At 41.6% G+C, this 12,986-nt stretch overlaps 2 protein-coding genes across 2 annotated transcripts in view; one reads left to right on the plus strand and one right to left on the minus strand.

Annotated features, from left to right (window-relative positions):
- mef2b (myocyte enhancer factor 2b) overlaps window positions 1–2,463 on the plus strand; it is an 11,168-nt gene extending 8,705 nt beyond the window's left edge. The window contains exons 8-9 of the mRNA XM_012815584.2: window positions 386–494; window positions 860–2,463. Of these exons, the coding sequence (XP_012671038.2) occupies window positions 386–494; window positions 860–1,163 (413 nt within the window). The 3' untranslated portion in view covers window positions 1,164–2,463. The remainder of the gene's footprint in view (window positions 1–385; window positions 495–859) is intronic.
- A 63-nt stretch (window positions 2,464–2,526) lies between these two features.
- On the minus strand, window positions 2,527–10,283 carry tmem161a (transmembrane protein 161A). Its single transcript, XM_012815602.3, has 12 exons — window positions 10,162–10,283; window positions 9,358–9,461; window positions 9,131–9,214; window positions 8,923–9,020; window positions 8,686–8,842; window positions 8,042–8,193; window positions 7,873–7,933; window positions 7,626–7,769; window positions 7,254–7,367; window positions 6,992–7,166; window positions 6,058–6,154; window positions 2,527–5,476 (listed from the first exon to the last, which is right to left on the minus strand). Exons 1-12 carry the CDS (start codon window positions 10,162–10,164, stop codon window positions 5,181–5,183), a joined length of 1,485 nt encoding a protein of 494 aa, XP_012671056.1. The 5' UTR covers window positions 10,165–10,283; the 3' UTR covers window positions 2,527–5,180.
- Window positions 10,284–12,986: the final 2,703 nt, after the last annotated feature.

The raw sequence follows: 12,986 nt of genomic DNA on the forward strand, positions 1-12,986 counted from the left end.
AAAGATTGCTACGTTTGTCTGCTCTTCTTTCTTAGCTCTCTGGTTGATTTTGTGTTGATGTCTAAAAGTCTCGTCGTTTTCCATTCCTGTGAATGTCTGCAAATAATCAATATTTCTGAGAATGTGATATCATGACTAGTACTCAGTGTTAAATATTACTGACTGGTTATGGCCCCTGTGGCAAAACTAGCAGACATTGCCAAGGTGCAAGATCCTATTGACAGTGAGAGTAAGGGTGATATGCATACAACATAATTTGCTCTGGATAAAAACACTTGGCAAATGGCTAAAGGTACAGTGAAGGCCATAACATGAATGAATGAATGAATAAATGTTAGTATAAGTGTAAGATAAAGTCAAACAAAAATGTGTTTGCCTGTTTTAGAATACTCCCGTCAAGGTTTCCCTCAGTCTATGAGTATACAGCGTGGTGCCATGAACCCCTGGCCGCCAATACAACAGCACGAATCGCACTTGCCGCACATCAGCCAAGGGTAAGACAGACTCTACCAGACTGTGGTTTTGTTTGCTCTGAGATATCATGGACATTCCTAGACACTTAACGTTGAAAAGGAAAAGAAAATGGTTTTATGGCAAAAATATTACATGAGTTTTGTTGTCATGATCCTTATGCTATTATTACAGATGTTGTGCTACCTAGCCTTAGCCTCAGCCTCATTCCTTAAGTGCTCTAATTAGTTGAGTAAGGCATACTGCAGTCCTTAATGTGCAAGACTTAATCATATATGCTTCCTGCCTAACTGTAGTGCTCCTTCACCTACTATATTCTTTACTAAAGTCATCCGCAGGGTTCAGTGTTTGTATTGAGGCCCCCTCTCTGTTCTCTCTCCCTCTCCAGCATGTCTGTGGGAGGGTACTCCCAAACCCCCACACCCCCGTCTCCCTCCACCTCCTCACTCAACCTCAGCATCAAATCAGAGCGCGCCTCCCCTGAGCACATCAGCTGTCCGACCACACCCACGCCACACCACATGGGGCCCCGCTCACCAATCAGCGCCCACCCTCCCCACGAGTCCCACCCCTCCGCCATGGGGAGGGATGGTGGCTACCCATCACCACACTGCGTGGCCAGGAGCCTGTCGGAGGAGAAGGGGGACTCTCCTCTCAGGCAGATAGAGAGCAATGGTGGGTGGCAGAGATAACAGTGGGCAGGTAACCCTGCCACCCCCACAACTGCCACATATTAATGTCCACACAGAGTGGGTTAGGCTAATGGGCTGGTATTGATGTGGGTAATATTAAACCACAGCATTCATTCTGTGAGCACTTGAGGACAGACATTAGCTTTCCAGTGGTATTTTTGAAGGTGTGTTGTGTTGAATGTGGGGTTAATGAGCCCTGAGGGGTGGATGCCTCTGAGGGAGATATGAGGGACTGCAGAGCCCCACACCAGTGTTCTCGTGAGACCAGTGTGCAGTAAACACCGTAACCAATGTTTCCAATACAACTCAGAGCACTGAGTTGAACATATACATTTCTTGTGTGGGTCTCAAAACCGTTTAGTTCTTTTAATACTTTCATTGTTTTCAGTGACAATCAGTGGTATGCAACAATGCCTTCCAAAAACAATGTTTTTCTGTGTGAAAAAATAATGTAATGATGATCAGTGTGTTTCTCAGGGATTTTCCATATTCTGAAATGGTTTAATCCAGAATGAGCATTGTATATTTTTCCTCTTTAAAAAAAAAAAAAAAAAAAGAAATACTATTTTATACTCTTGCCTAAATAATTATGTACAAGTACCTGACTAAAGGAAGACCAAAGTTTTGTCTTTTTAGGATATGTTTGCATAAATACCGCTTTTTTTGTTTTGTGTTAAATTTATGTCTGATGCAAGTTTTTATCAATGCGGGAAATATACCTTCGAGGGAGAACATTTAGCTGTTAAACAAACATGTCGATGGTGAAGTACGCCCTCTACCGGTAAAGATAAAATTCAGACGGTTCCTCACATTCAAGCTATTTCAGAGGCCATACTTGAACCCTGTGCTATGACGCTTGCATGCACTTTAAAGTGTAACCTATTCGTTTTGAGTCACAATGTTTCACAATGCATCGTTTTACTTTGAGTTGTTCCTCTAGTTAAATGTGCAGCGACTCAGTATTATTTTCCTTTTTTCACAGTTAACCTATACTGTCTGTTTGCAACCCACAATTTACTATTCTGTGTTCAGTCTGGAGGGAATTTAATGAAACGTTCACGCAAAAATGTTGAGAATCGCAAAATGAAACCTCGTCCAGCTTGTCCTGGGTTGATTGATTTTCCCTGTATTTCCCACTAGGGGTCCCCATAAGGCAGTGCCTATAACGGGTGAGAATGAACAGGGGTCTGATGATGGGGTAGCCTATAATAAGCCTTGATGTGTGTATATTTATTGTGAGACAGTTTTTCAATGTCAGAATGTTGTTTTGCCTAAATAAAATCCCTCGTTTTTCTTACAATAATTTGTATTATATTCAGGGTTATCATGTGTTGACGGAAATAATTGCATTGATTTCATCTAAGACATCAAAAAAACATTTTTATTTGTGTAGCCCAATGTGACTACTTGTAATTATTTATTGTGGTCAAACATGCTGCACAAGATTCTAGCATAGTGGTGGATGTTGTCTGTACAGCCAACTACAATTGCACGATGCTGCATCATCAAAAAACAAAATCTACTTATTTGTGCCATGGACGTAGAGTAATTCTATAAGCTATGCTTGGGTTGGCGGGCAAACTTGAAACAAACGTCGAGCTTTGAAACCACAAATGACAAAATGGACTAAAAAATATTCCTCCGGAAAAAGACAGACACGCCCCTCTGTCCCGCCATCAACGGTTAAAAGAGTGTCGCAGGGGTCACGTCTGGGCTCGTCCCTAGAGAGTGGGTCAGTCTGCAGGCGTCTGAATAGCCCACCGTCAGGCTCTAAAGCAACCATGAAGACCCTAGACGGCATCAGACGAGACCTCCAAAACACATACACATAATTGATGCGAGTATATGTCAACCATGCCCCCTTCAGTTCACTACATCACGCTCTCTCCCAGACTTGCCACAGCTCCGAAATCTGGAAGTAGACATGTATGCAAGAAGCGCGTTTACATGTGCTTTATGATGGCCACGGACTCGCTTCAACAACAAAAAAATGAATTACAGGCCTATTTAGCCGACCTAAAGCCTAGACAAACCTAATTCTTCGAAAAATACGCTGTTACAGCAAGATTACAAGCTACACCATGATGACAATACTGATCTCCAAATCTCTTCGGCTGACTAAAGTTAGTTCCATGTTACATGCTCCTTTTTTATTGGACCATAAGTGCTGCCTTGCCACGGGTATTTTCTTTATTCATCCAGTTGCAGGAATACCCAGAATGTAGATTAGGTCACTGTGCTTAGCCTCGGCTATGTGAAGCAGCCAGTCTTCCCTGTCAGTAACCCTTCACTCAGCTGATATAAATTGCCTCCAGTGAAGCATACCCCAGACAAGAAGCTAATAAAATGCCCAGACAAGTGACCATCTGACCTGCGACTGAGCTTCATTGTCCGTCTTGATGGTGTGTGGAAGTGAAATAATATCACTAATAAATCATGTCAGCCCCTCAGCCCATAGACATATATATATATATGCGCCTCAGCCTGCCCCATGGCTTCAATGTTTGCCCTGCAGTGTCACTGGTGGGCCAGTGTTCCCTTATACACTCACAGCACTGTACTAGCCTTTTTGGCTTTCAATAAACCATTCTTCTTTTCAAATATCTATCGAGTCTGTTCAAGGGCCAAAGGTTAGGAGTCACTAGAAATGCATCTCTTAAGGATGCTTAAGTACAGTAAAACTGGCAGATCAATGGTCCAAACTAAATATTGTTAGTTTTTAAAAGCAGTACTAGAAACCAAGATAGAAACCAAATGTATTGTAACTTCACAATCAATCTTTCCATTTTATTAAAACTCAACCAAAGATAAAAAGTACCAAATATGACTCATCATTCAAGAAACAATCTTGTTCAGTCAAGAAAAGAAAAAAAATCAAATTTGCTCAAAACCCCCACAGAGACACGACTGACAGCTCATTTTGTTCTCAGCCTTTGTAAAAAAATGTATCTTTATTATTTAATTTTTTTAATCAAACCTCGCTCGAAACAACTAATTTAAACTGGGACTGTACCGCTCTAAAATCACAGACGAGGGTTCAGCTATATGTGGCACTCAGTAATAAATAAATAAATAAAAATGATTACTTTTGAAATCTTCATGGTTCTGTAGGCCAACTACACATGAAAGCTTCACATGAAATGCGTCCCTCTTGTATGTATACAGTGCTTGGCATCAAAGAAAACTGAAAGAAAAGAGGAGAACCGAAACCTTTGAGCCCTATGGGTGACCGATGTGGGTGGCTGTGGCTTTCGTAACACCGTCCCACAACAGAGTTCGGCTTAGGTCATCACGGGCCGGTGTGCTGGACAATGAAACCCCACCTTCAAAATCCCTGAGTTTCCAGGCACTTTAATTTGATCTGAATACCAGGCGCATTGAGTGAATACTGTAGTTCCCTAGGCAGCATGTTAATGGAGGACTAATGCTTTGGACATACAGTTCAAGAACTATGGGAACTAAAGTAACAGGGAAAGAACTACGGACATTATTTAGGAGGTACGCGACGTACAGAAAGTCAGTTTAGTGATATTAAAGTATGACAGATGATGTCAAAATAAATATTATTAGTCATCAGATGTAAATCTGAATGTTTTGGATTGTAGGTAAGGCCAGAGCTGAGTGTGAAACTGCCACGGTTAAGCTACTGATTGTGTCGTAAAATTGTTAGCGCAGTTATTTCTCCTTTTTTACATCAGAAAAGATGACACATACTGGCACTGAAGTCATGCTTAAATGTTTAAGAGTTATAAACAAACTCAGTCATCAGGTCCAGCCTTGCCAATGGCCTGACTCGAGACTTAAACATGTCCCATAGTCAGAATGCCATTTCTGAAATGACTTCATAGTGCCACTTCAATGTCATGATTTCACTCTAGCTGCTTGGGGGTACAACACCTCAACCCCTTTGAATGTAGCAGGCTGTGACTCTGACTAAGACAAATCTATGTGTGAGGGGGTTTGTAATGTGAACTCAGTGCAATATGAGGGGGGCAGTAGAGACGGAGGCCCCCCCTTTCAGTTGTGCATCAGGTACTGGTGGAAGTAGATGCCGAACAGGCTGCTGATGACTTGGCACGCCGCCACCCACCAGGTGAAGAAGGCGAAGAAGCCCCTGAAGAAGAGCGGCGTTAGGATGGCGCACAGGCCGTGGAAGGCCTCGGCCAAGCGAGCCACGGTGGCCTGGACCTCCTCCTCCATGTCCTCGGATTCCTCGTCGTCCTCAAGCCCCGAGACGGGTGGCGGGGAGGTCGGGAGGACCAGCGCGGGGGTCACCCCTGGGGTCTCCTCAACAAACCCCCATGAGAAGTCACCTGGAAAAACATTGGAAAACCATTTCCACTCAGGTAAGTCTGAATGGTGTACTCGATAGAATACGATTAACAGGGCATGAAAAGGTCACTTACAATAATGTGCAGAAAAGTAAATATATCAGTGGTTTCACATATCTCTGATGTTATTCATGTGGCTGTCATTTGTCTTTGTGTAAAGTTTCATAATGACGGTGTGACGGAGAGCATTTAATGTTAATGCTATTCATTCATTGCAGTTTACAGCTGATTTTCTTCAAACTTGATTTTCTGTTAAGATGCTGATACTGTAAACAAATTTAGCTGATTTCTCTGGATTGGCAGCACCACATTTAACAAATGACCCCTTATCTTAATGATTAACTGTAGATTTAGAATATCCGATAAAACCATTTTTAACAAAAATAATTACCAACTGGACTTATTTTGTGCTGATTCTATCCAAATATGTTTGCATATAAACCTGCCACTCAGGCATGCAACATTACAAGTCAATTCAACACAACCACAGACCTAAAGCACTTCTACTGAAATGGTGTGGAAACTGTTCATTCATTGTCGTTCTGTGTTAAAACATGGCTTACCCAAAGACTTCAAGGCTAAGGTTGAAAAGAGGATCAGTAGAATAGGGATCAGATACTGTAGCGTGACTACAGTCAAGTAGCAGAAGATTCGGGTAACCTGTTAGCACAAGAAGAAATACGTCAACACTTCATGTTTCCACCGCCTCTTTTCACACGGCTTCATACACAATATCTCTGGGGAAAGTTAATTTCAGTGTACAATGCCGTGTTGGCAGACAGTTAACAAAAGTGTTGAGGCAGGAAAGAATATTTTAAATGATAGTACTTTCTTTTTATTCACTGAGAATAAAGGCTTGTGCTGTGTTCGTCTCAGCCATGGACCCTCATTACTTTCCTCCTTTCCAAGCCCAGGTCATGTGACTATGCAACCAGAGGAAACGTATAGTCACCCGAAACCTCAGACCCCCAGATACACCAGTGAGAATTACTTCAAAACAACAATCAAGGCAGAATTGGAATGCCCATGGGGTTTCTATCCTGTCATTTCCATAATTTAGTGAGAAAACGCTGCGTTGACAAAAATGTATGTATTATGTATGTGTGCCTGTACCCTTTTAACATGTGTAGGAATATTTTAATAGTTGGTGAACATGGATTAATTTATGGGATATGAATGGCAGCATTTAAACAGGCCGTGAGATAGGCTGTAATATAAGGGGGGTTAACTCATCCACGTGCATCCCAGAAAATGGCCGTGGTGCCAAACACTCTGATTGAGTGAAAGTCAGATCGCGGGGTTAGACCTAATTGGCCAGAGGGGTCAACCAAACAAAAGAAAGGTCGAAGTAACCGGATAACTTTTAAAAAGGCAAACCCGCCATTCATACAGTGAGACCATCTATGGACCAATCTTCTTATTGTGGCTTATAAGACAGTGGCTGGTTTTCACCGCGACATGTAAAGACTTGCATTACAGCCCCTAAAAAATACAAACCTTTCTCTGGATGTCGATGGCAGCTATACGGCCGGCCTCCCTCTTCATCTGCTCCACCCACTTCTGGGACAGGTTGAGGTAGGCCTGCATGTGGAAGCGCACCACCAGCAGACGCAGCACACACAGAGCCACCACCGTCCACAGGCGCACCGTGTTAAAGGCCGAGCTGGGGATCCTGTCGAATCAGAAATACTGAATGAGGAAACTGGAAAAGTGCATGTGTTGCTGACATGACAGAGAAGTTTAGGGTTTAAGTGCTTACAGGGTCACTGTGGTCTTTCCCATTGGAGCGTTGGCCAGGAAGTCTCTGGCGATCGGCTTCACCCACAACACAAGCACCAGCAGAGGGGACAGGAAGCTGATGTGTAAGAGGATTCTAGACAAGAAATACATGCAGAGCATCGCCTTGAGAAGTGAGTGAGGAGTCTGGAGATATTTCATGACTGGCATCATATCCAGGGCAATACTGTATTATCAGTCACCAATTCTGCTAGGCACAAATTATAGCTTGACTGCTAAAATTAACAGCTATAGTTGAAAGCTGATTTCACTGAACATTGATGACAACGTCATATCATTCAAATGTAATCATATTCATCTAACTCCCTTTATGTGGATCATTTTTTGGTCTTACTTTATGAAGGGACGGTCAGCATTTAGCTGCAGGGCGTCTAGGTGTGTCTGGGCCAGACGAAGTCCAGGAAAAGCCAGCAGGGCACCAACGAAGGCACAGACGCAAGCCAACCCCAGCTTCACCGTCAACTTGGTAATAGGCACCCTGGTGGAAACAGAATACAAAATAACATCAAAAGTTGTTTCAAAGCCAATTGCATCAACATGATCTGTAACTCTAGGCCTTAAGTTTTTAAAAGGGTACTTACGACCACGCATAGCCTTGCTGTTTTGCAAAAACTTCCAGGTTGTCAAAAAGACTGTTAAAACCTAAACAGGATACAAGTAAAACACGTGAAACAGGGATCGGCAAACCCTTTCAACAACACATCACGTAAAGCACATTAAAGCATGATGTGTAGGGGGAGGGGCTCATACCAGGTTCCAGGCCAAACTCCAAGTAGTCTTCCCTCACAACGAGCACCAACATGGCTACCAGCAGGGACAGAAAGCCAAAGGCCAAACACACAGAGCGCTCACCGCCCTCATCCGAGCTGAAGTAGTGACTCATCAGCGTGTGCAGACTCCTCCTGAAGACCTTAGGTCAAGGATAACAAACTGGACAAAACAATGGGCTTGTACGAGCAGAATAAAAGACTGGTTCTCAAGAGACGAAACTTTATGCATTTCCCCTGTGTGACTCCTGTAGGCATGTTCATACATAGCGCAGTGTCGTTGGTACAGGGCATCTGTGACTGTCAGCAGGAGAAACTCAAATAACACAGAATAGCTGTAGCACATGTTGCCTTGTGTGCTACACTGGGAACCACAACAGCTGTTACAACACTGGTCACTGATGTCTTAATTATCCAAGGGTCCTGTGTCTGCACAAACACCCCTTTGCTGGCAAAGAGGATATTTAAGGGCTGCAAAATCACTATACAGGCAATGACTAAAAGGATTCCAAAAAGGTATGAACTCAGAAACCATCCTCATTTTCTGTCTACTGGAACAATTAACATTTTTTTCAATTAAAGGACGGTCAATGGTCCAATGCCCAGGTAACAAACAGAGAAGGATACAGGCAAAAGAACACAGTCAACACACACCAGATGACACCAATGTTGACCTCCTTGCTGGCATCCACCACACTGTAGTAGCCCTCGGTGAAAAGAAAAATTCCCGTTGCATAGATGGCAAAATCAATGAGCCACTGGTACTCAATGAAGAACCTCAGAACTGTGGGGAGGCAGAGTACACAGTGTTACAATGATGACATGCTGCAAGTATACACTTTTCATATTCATCTGGTATTTTACCTAGGGCATCAAGGGGATTGACAGGAGTGCTTTCGAGACGGAGATCTATATCCTTCGGCACTGTGAGAGGCTTGTTTTCTCTGTGGCCATTTTGTCTTCTGCAGACAGATCAGAAAACAACAACCTTCATTAAAAAGCCCAGTACAAATCTGTCAGTATCAGCTGTTGAAGGCAGTTGTACTAACAAGTCTTCCCTGACAGTTCACACCTGTCTTTCTTGTTGGGTTTGGTTATCTGCTTCCCGGCCAAGGCACAAAGCTCTCCTTCAGAAGGGTGCTTGAAGCGCAGGAGACTAAAACCAGAAAACAACGAACTCAGACTTGCATTTCCATTTAAGTAATAAACAAAAACATCAAAAGGCTGCTCACGACATGAATTACAATGGTGTTTACATCAATACAAACAAGGTAAACAAGCATAAAACAGTGGGTCTACCTGCCATTGCACAGCAGCCAGCGTGCAAAGGAGCAGTGTGGGGCCATCCTCTGCATTATAGTGGCGGCCAGCAAGCTGACCACCAGCTGCACTCCCATAAGGGCCTGTAGCAAAGGAGCACATCATATCTGGTTAATACAGTGTGACACGACAGGCACAGACCAACTGCACTGGAGTTTCAGCTGACCAATAACGTTAAGCCTCTCAACTAAAGTACTATTTATGACTAGCCGTTGCGATTTAGACAAATTCAATATCGAATTTCTAAATTGAAGGTAAGTCTACGTCTAGGTACACGTGTGCAAATACAAAACCTTCAAGGAGCTATGGTGGGGGGCACAACTGCGCCAGTCATTCAACATCTAAGGAAGTTGGCTAAAAAGGGATGCTATCCTCCAGGGTTGGCTAGCTAACTGGCTAGCTAAAGAAGACAGAGAATACATGGAAAGCAAAGCTAAATGCATAGCATGCTAGGTCAACCAGAAACGCTAGCTTGCTAGTGGAGAATGTGCAGAATTCTAACGGTGCTTCAAAACCGAGACAGAAGGACATCACCATGTATAACTATCGCCCTTGTTAAGAGACAATGCAATAATGTGTTTACTCATTTCACACATCTGAAATGTGCTTTATATCCAGGCAATTGCCTTGCTAAACAGTTAGCCTAGCTTACTGAGAGTGCTCACCTGGCTAGGTCAGTCTAAAAAGGCTGGCTACAAGTTATTTTACGTTAAGACCAGCGCAGTCTTTTACGCTGTTTCAACGTGTAAAGGAAAAATAACGTAAAATGCAACCTGCACTTACCATTGTGGTATGAAGGTTTTAGGAGTTGAACAACTGTCCCATTAACAAACTCGTTGCATATATTTGAGTCCCTGAACAGCTGAGACTACTCCAATGACATGTGGGTACTCTGTATGTTCAAAGTAGGGGGTGTGCTTACCACATAAGGACTTAAAATCCTATTGGTCGGAATGGAGCATTCAACGCCCTCATTGGCTCTCTGAGTCACTGTTTATCTATTTTTTTGGAAGGATCATGTTGTATCAGGGTTACGCCGAAATTGTGTTACCTGACAAAAAAACAACATGATACCTGTTCTCTGATTAAGTACAATCTAACTAAGTAATTCAATACAACACAACATTTTTTTCAAACGCAGAGCATGAGGAACCCAGTAGTTAATATATTGACTGGGCACAACAGCAGTCTGAGTTTAGTGTTTCAGTTGTTTGAATTGAATTTCTTGGAACTATTTAAATAAATTGCATGTGATGTGATGTAGGCTAATGGTAGTGCAAGACGAATACTTCATTGTCACTATTGCTATGCTGTGAGATCTTGCAGTGTACTTTTACTTTAATGTTATCTCTATGACCCAGCTGCACTCAGTCAGCCCATCTGCTCATAACACAGGTCACCAACTAAATCTGAGTCTTAGTTCCAAACAGTGGTTTGGAAAATGCTTTACTGCTTGCTTAAGATCGCTTAAGATCGCTTTGGTGCTCTTGTAATCTCTCATCGGCATGCCTGGAGCACAGCTGGCACACACCCAGTCTTCACTTCCATGTTTTTTCTTCATGCCACATCATGTTTCTCAAAATGGGGCTTTGCAAATCACCTGATTTGTATAGTTTAAAATGATCATAGAAAATTAAATCTGTAAATATAACGCATGTACGCACAAGACTTTCATAAGACTGTCATCTAATATTATATTTGCATACAATTCTATGTATCTTAGTATGTGTATGTGACATTTATGAGGTTCAATTCTTGACAGTCCAAGTAAATCAAAAAGTTACATTACTTAAGGATGCTTCTAATGATTGTGAGGCTTCAATCAGAGTGCCATTGCATCATTCATTTGGTTGTTTGTTGACATGCATTACGATGAAAGCTAATCTGTTGCATTTAAATAGCGGATGATCTCTGGTGTCTTTTCTAGTGATGCAGAGAAAACCAGTCCCACTCTGACTGAGTGTGTGTGTGTGTGTGTGTGTGTGTGGTGTGTGTGTGTGACCGTGCCAAAATGATTATCGTATTCAAATGAGTAATCAGCATGTGCACACATATATTTTGTGGATAAATAGTGATGTGCTTCTGTTCTTCCAAATCTTCTTCCCTGACAAAGAACAACAATTCTAAACGTTTTTATCTGCACAGGATAGGATTTAGCCACTTCACCATTACCTATTGCTTTATTTGTTTTCTACGACTGTGGAGTTGCTCTCTTAAAGTTTGTTAAAGTTAACTACAGCAGAATGTGTTATACAAAATAGCTTTGTTTTCATACCATACCGTGTTGAGACTTTGGCACACTTCTGTTCTTACTCATGGCATGTGCATCTGTCAGGTACTTCCACATACAATCATGATTCAAATCGGAGATTTATGTCAATAAACATGATCGGCTAAACTTATTTTCTGCCATTTAAAAGATCCTTTCAGATTCAAAATTGGGCTTTGATATCGTTACAGTCTTTTTTGATCTGCACTTCTTTTTCCTTAACCAAGAATGACCTTTATTACATGACATGGCAAAGTAGTGAACTGCTGGCAAAGTAGTTAAACTCTAGTTACGAAATGATGAAAATGAATAGACACTAGGCACGTAAACTCTAGGTTACAACATGATGAAAATGAGTAGACACTACTAAAGGCACATGAACTCTAGTTACGAAATGATGAAAATGAATAGACACCACTAAAGGCACAAATGTTCCTGCGGAGGAATTGCAAAGAAGGGAATTTACTTTACAACATTGTTTTTTGTCATGTTTCTCCTTTCTTTTTGTCATGTTTCTCTTTCTTTTTCTTCTTGCTCAAATGCTCAACACTGACATTCTTCTCCATTCATCCCTGTTCAAGGAAGAGGCTCCAGTGTTGTTTGGCAGTGACCAGGTAACGTTAATGTATATTTACAAGGAAAAGAAATAGACATCTAATACGGCAAAGTCTTGTCAATGAAGAAAGAAGCTTGTTCAACCATTCAAAATATGAAAGTACACATTCGTTAAACAAACTATTTAAAATGCAACAGCTTTTTAGGTCTCTCTAACAACGCCTTTTCAGAACTTGAAATAAAATACAGACTCTTTGCTTGATACCGTGGTTAAAATCGAATATGTATGTATGTTAATCAGAAATCTCATTCAAATTTAAAAACTCTTCAATAACTCTTTCATAATGCTAATTTTCTTGTATTTTTGTGATTTTGACTGAATATTGCCTCTTTATTTATGAATTTATGTTGAACACAAAATATACTTGCTTTTAAAGTAAACCACTTGTAAATATTGTCTGCCTTCCCATTCTTACACATATAGATAGGCTTATTAAGTTTGGGTCAATAAATGCATAATCTGCAAAAATGATTTAGGTTCTTTGAGAAACTAGTAGGGGATGTACTAATAACCATATGATGGCTCTCTAAATAACTGGGTTGGCTGGTTCTTTGAAGATTCTTTGCTACTAGGATACTAGGAAGAACCATTTGCAAAAGTGCCTCTTGGAACCATGGAACTGGTTCTTTGAGGAACTGAATCTGAAATGGTTCTTGAGAGTACTGTCTGTGTATGGGTTATTTGAAGCATCACAAAATGTTTCTCTAGTCTAGTCTAGTCACT

This window comes from Clupea harengus, chromosome 10 (assembly GCF_900700415.2).
Source record: "Clupea harengus chromosome 10, Ch_v2.0.2, whole genome shotgun sequence".
Classification (NCBI taxonomy): Eukaryota; Metazoa; Chordata; class Actinopteri; order Clupeiformes; family Clupeidae; genus Clupea; species Clupea harengus.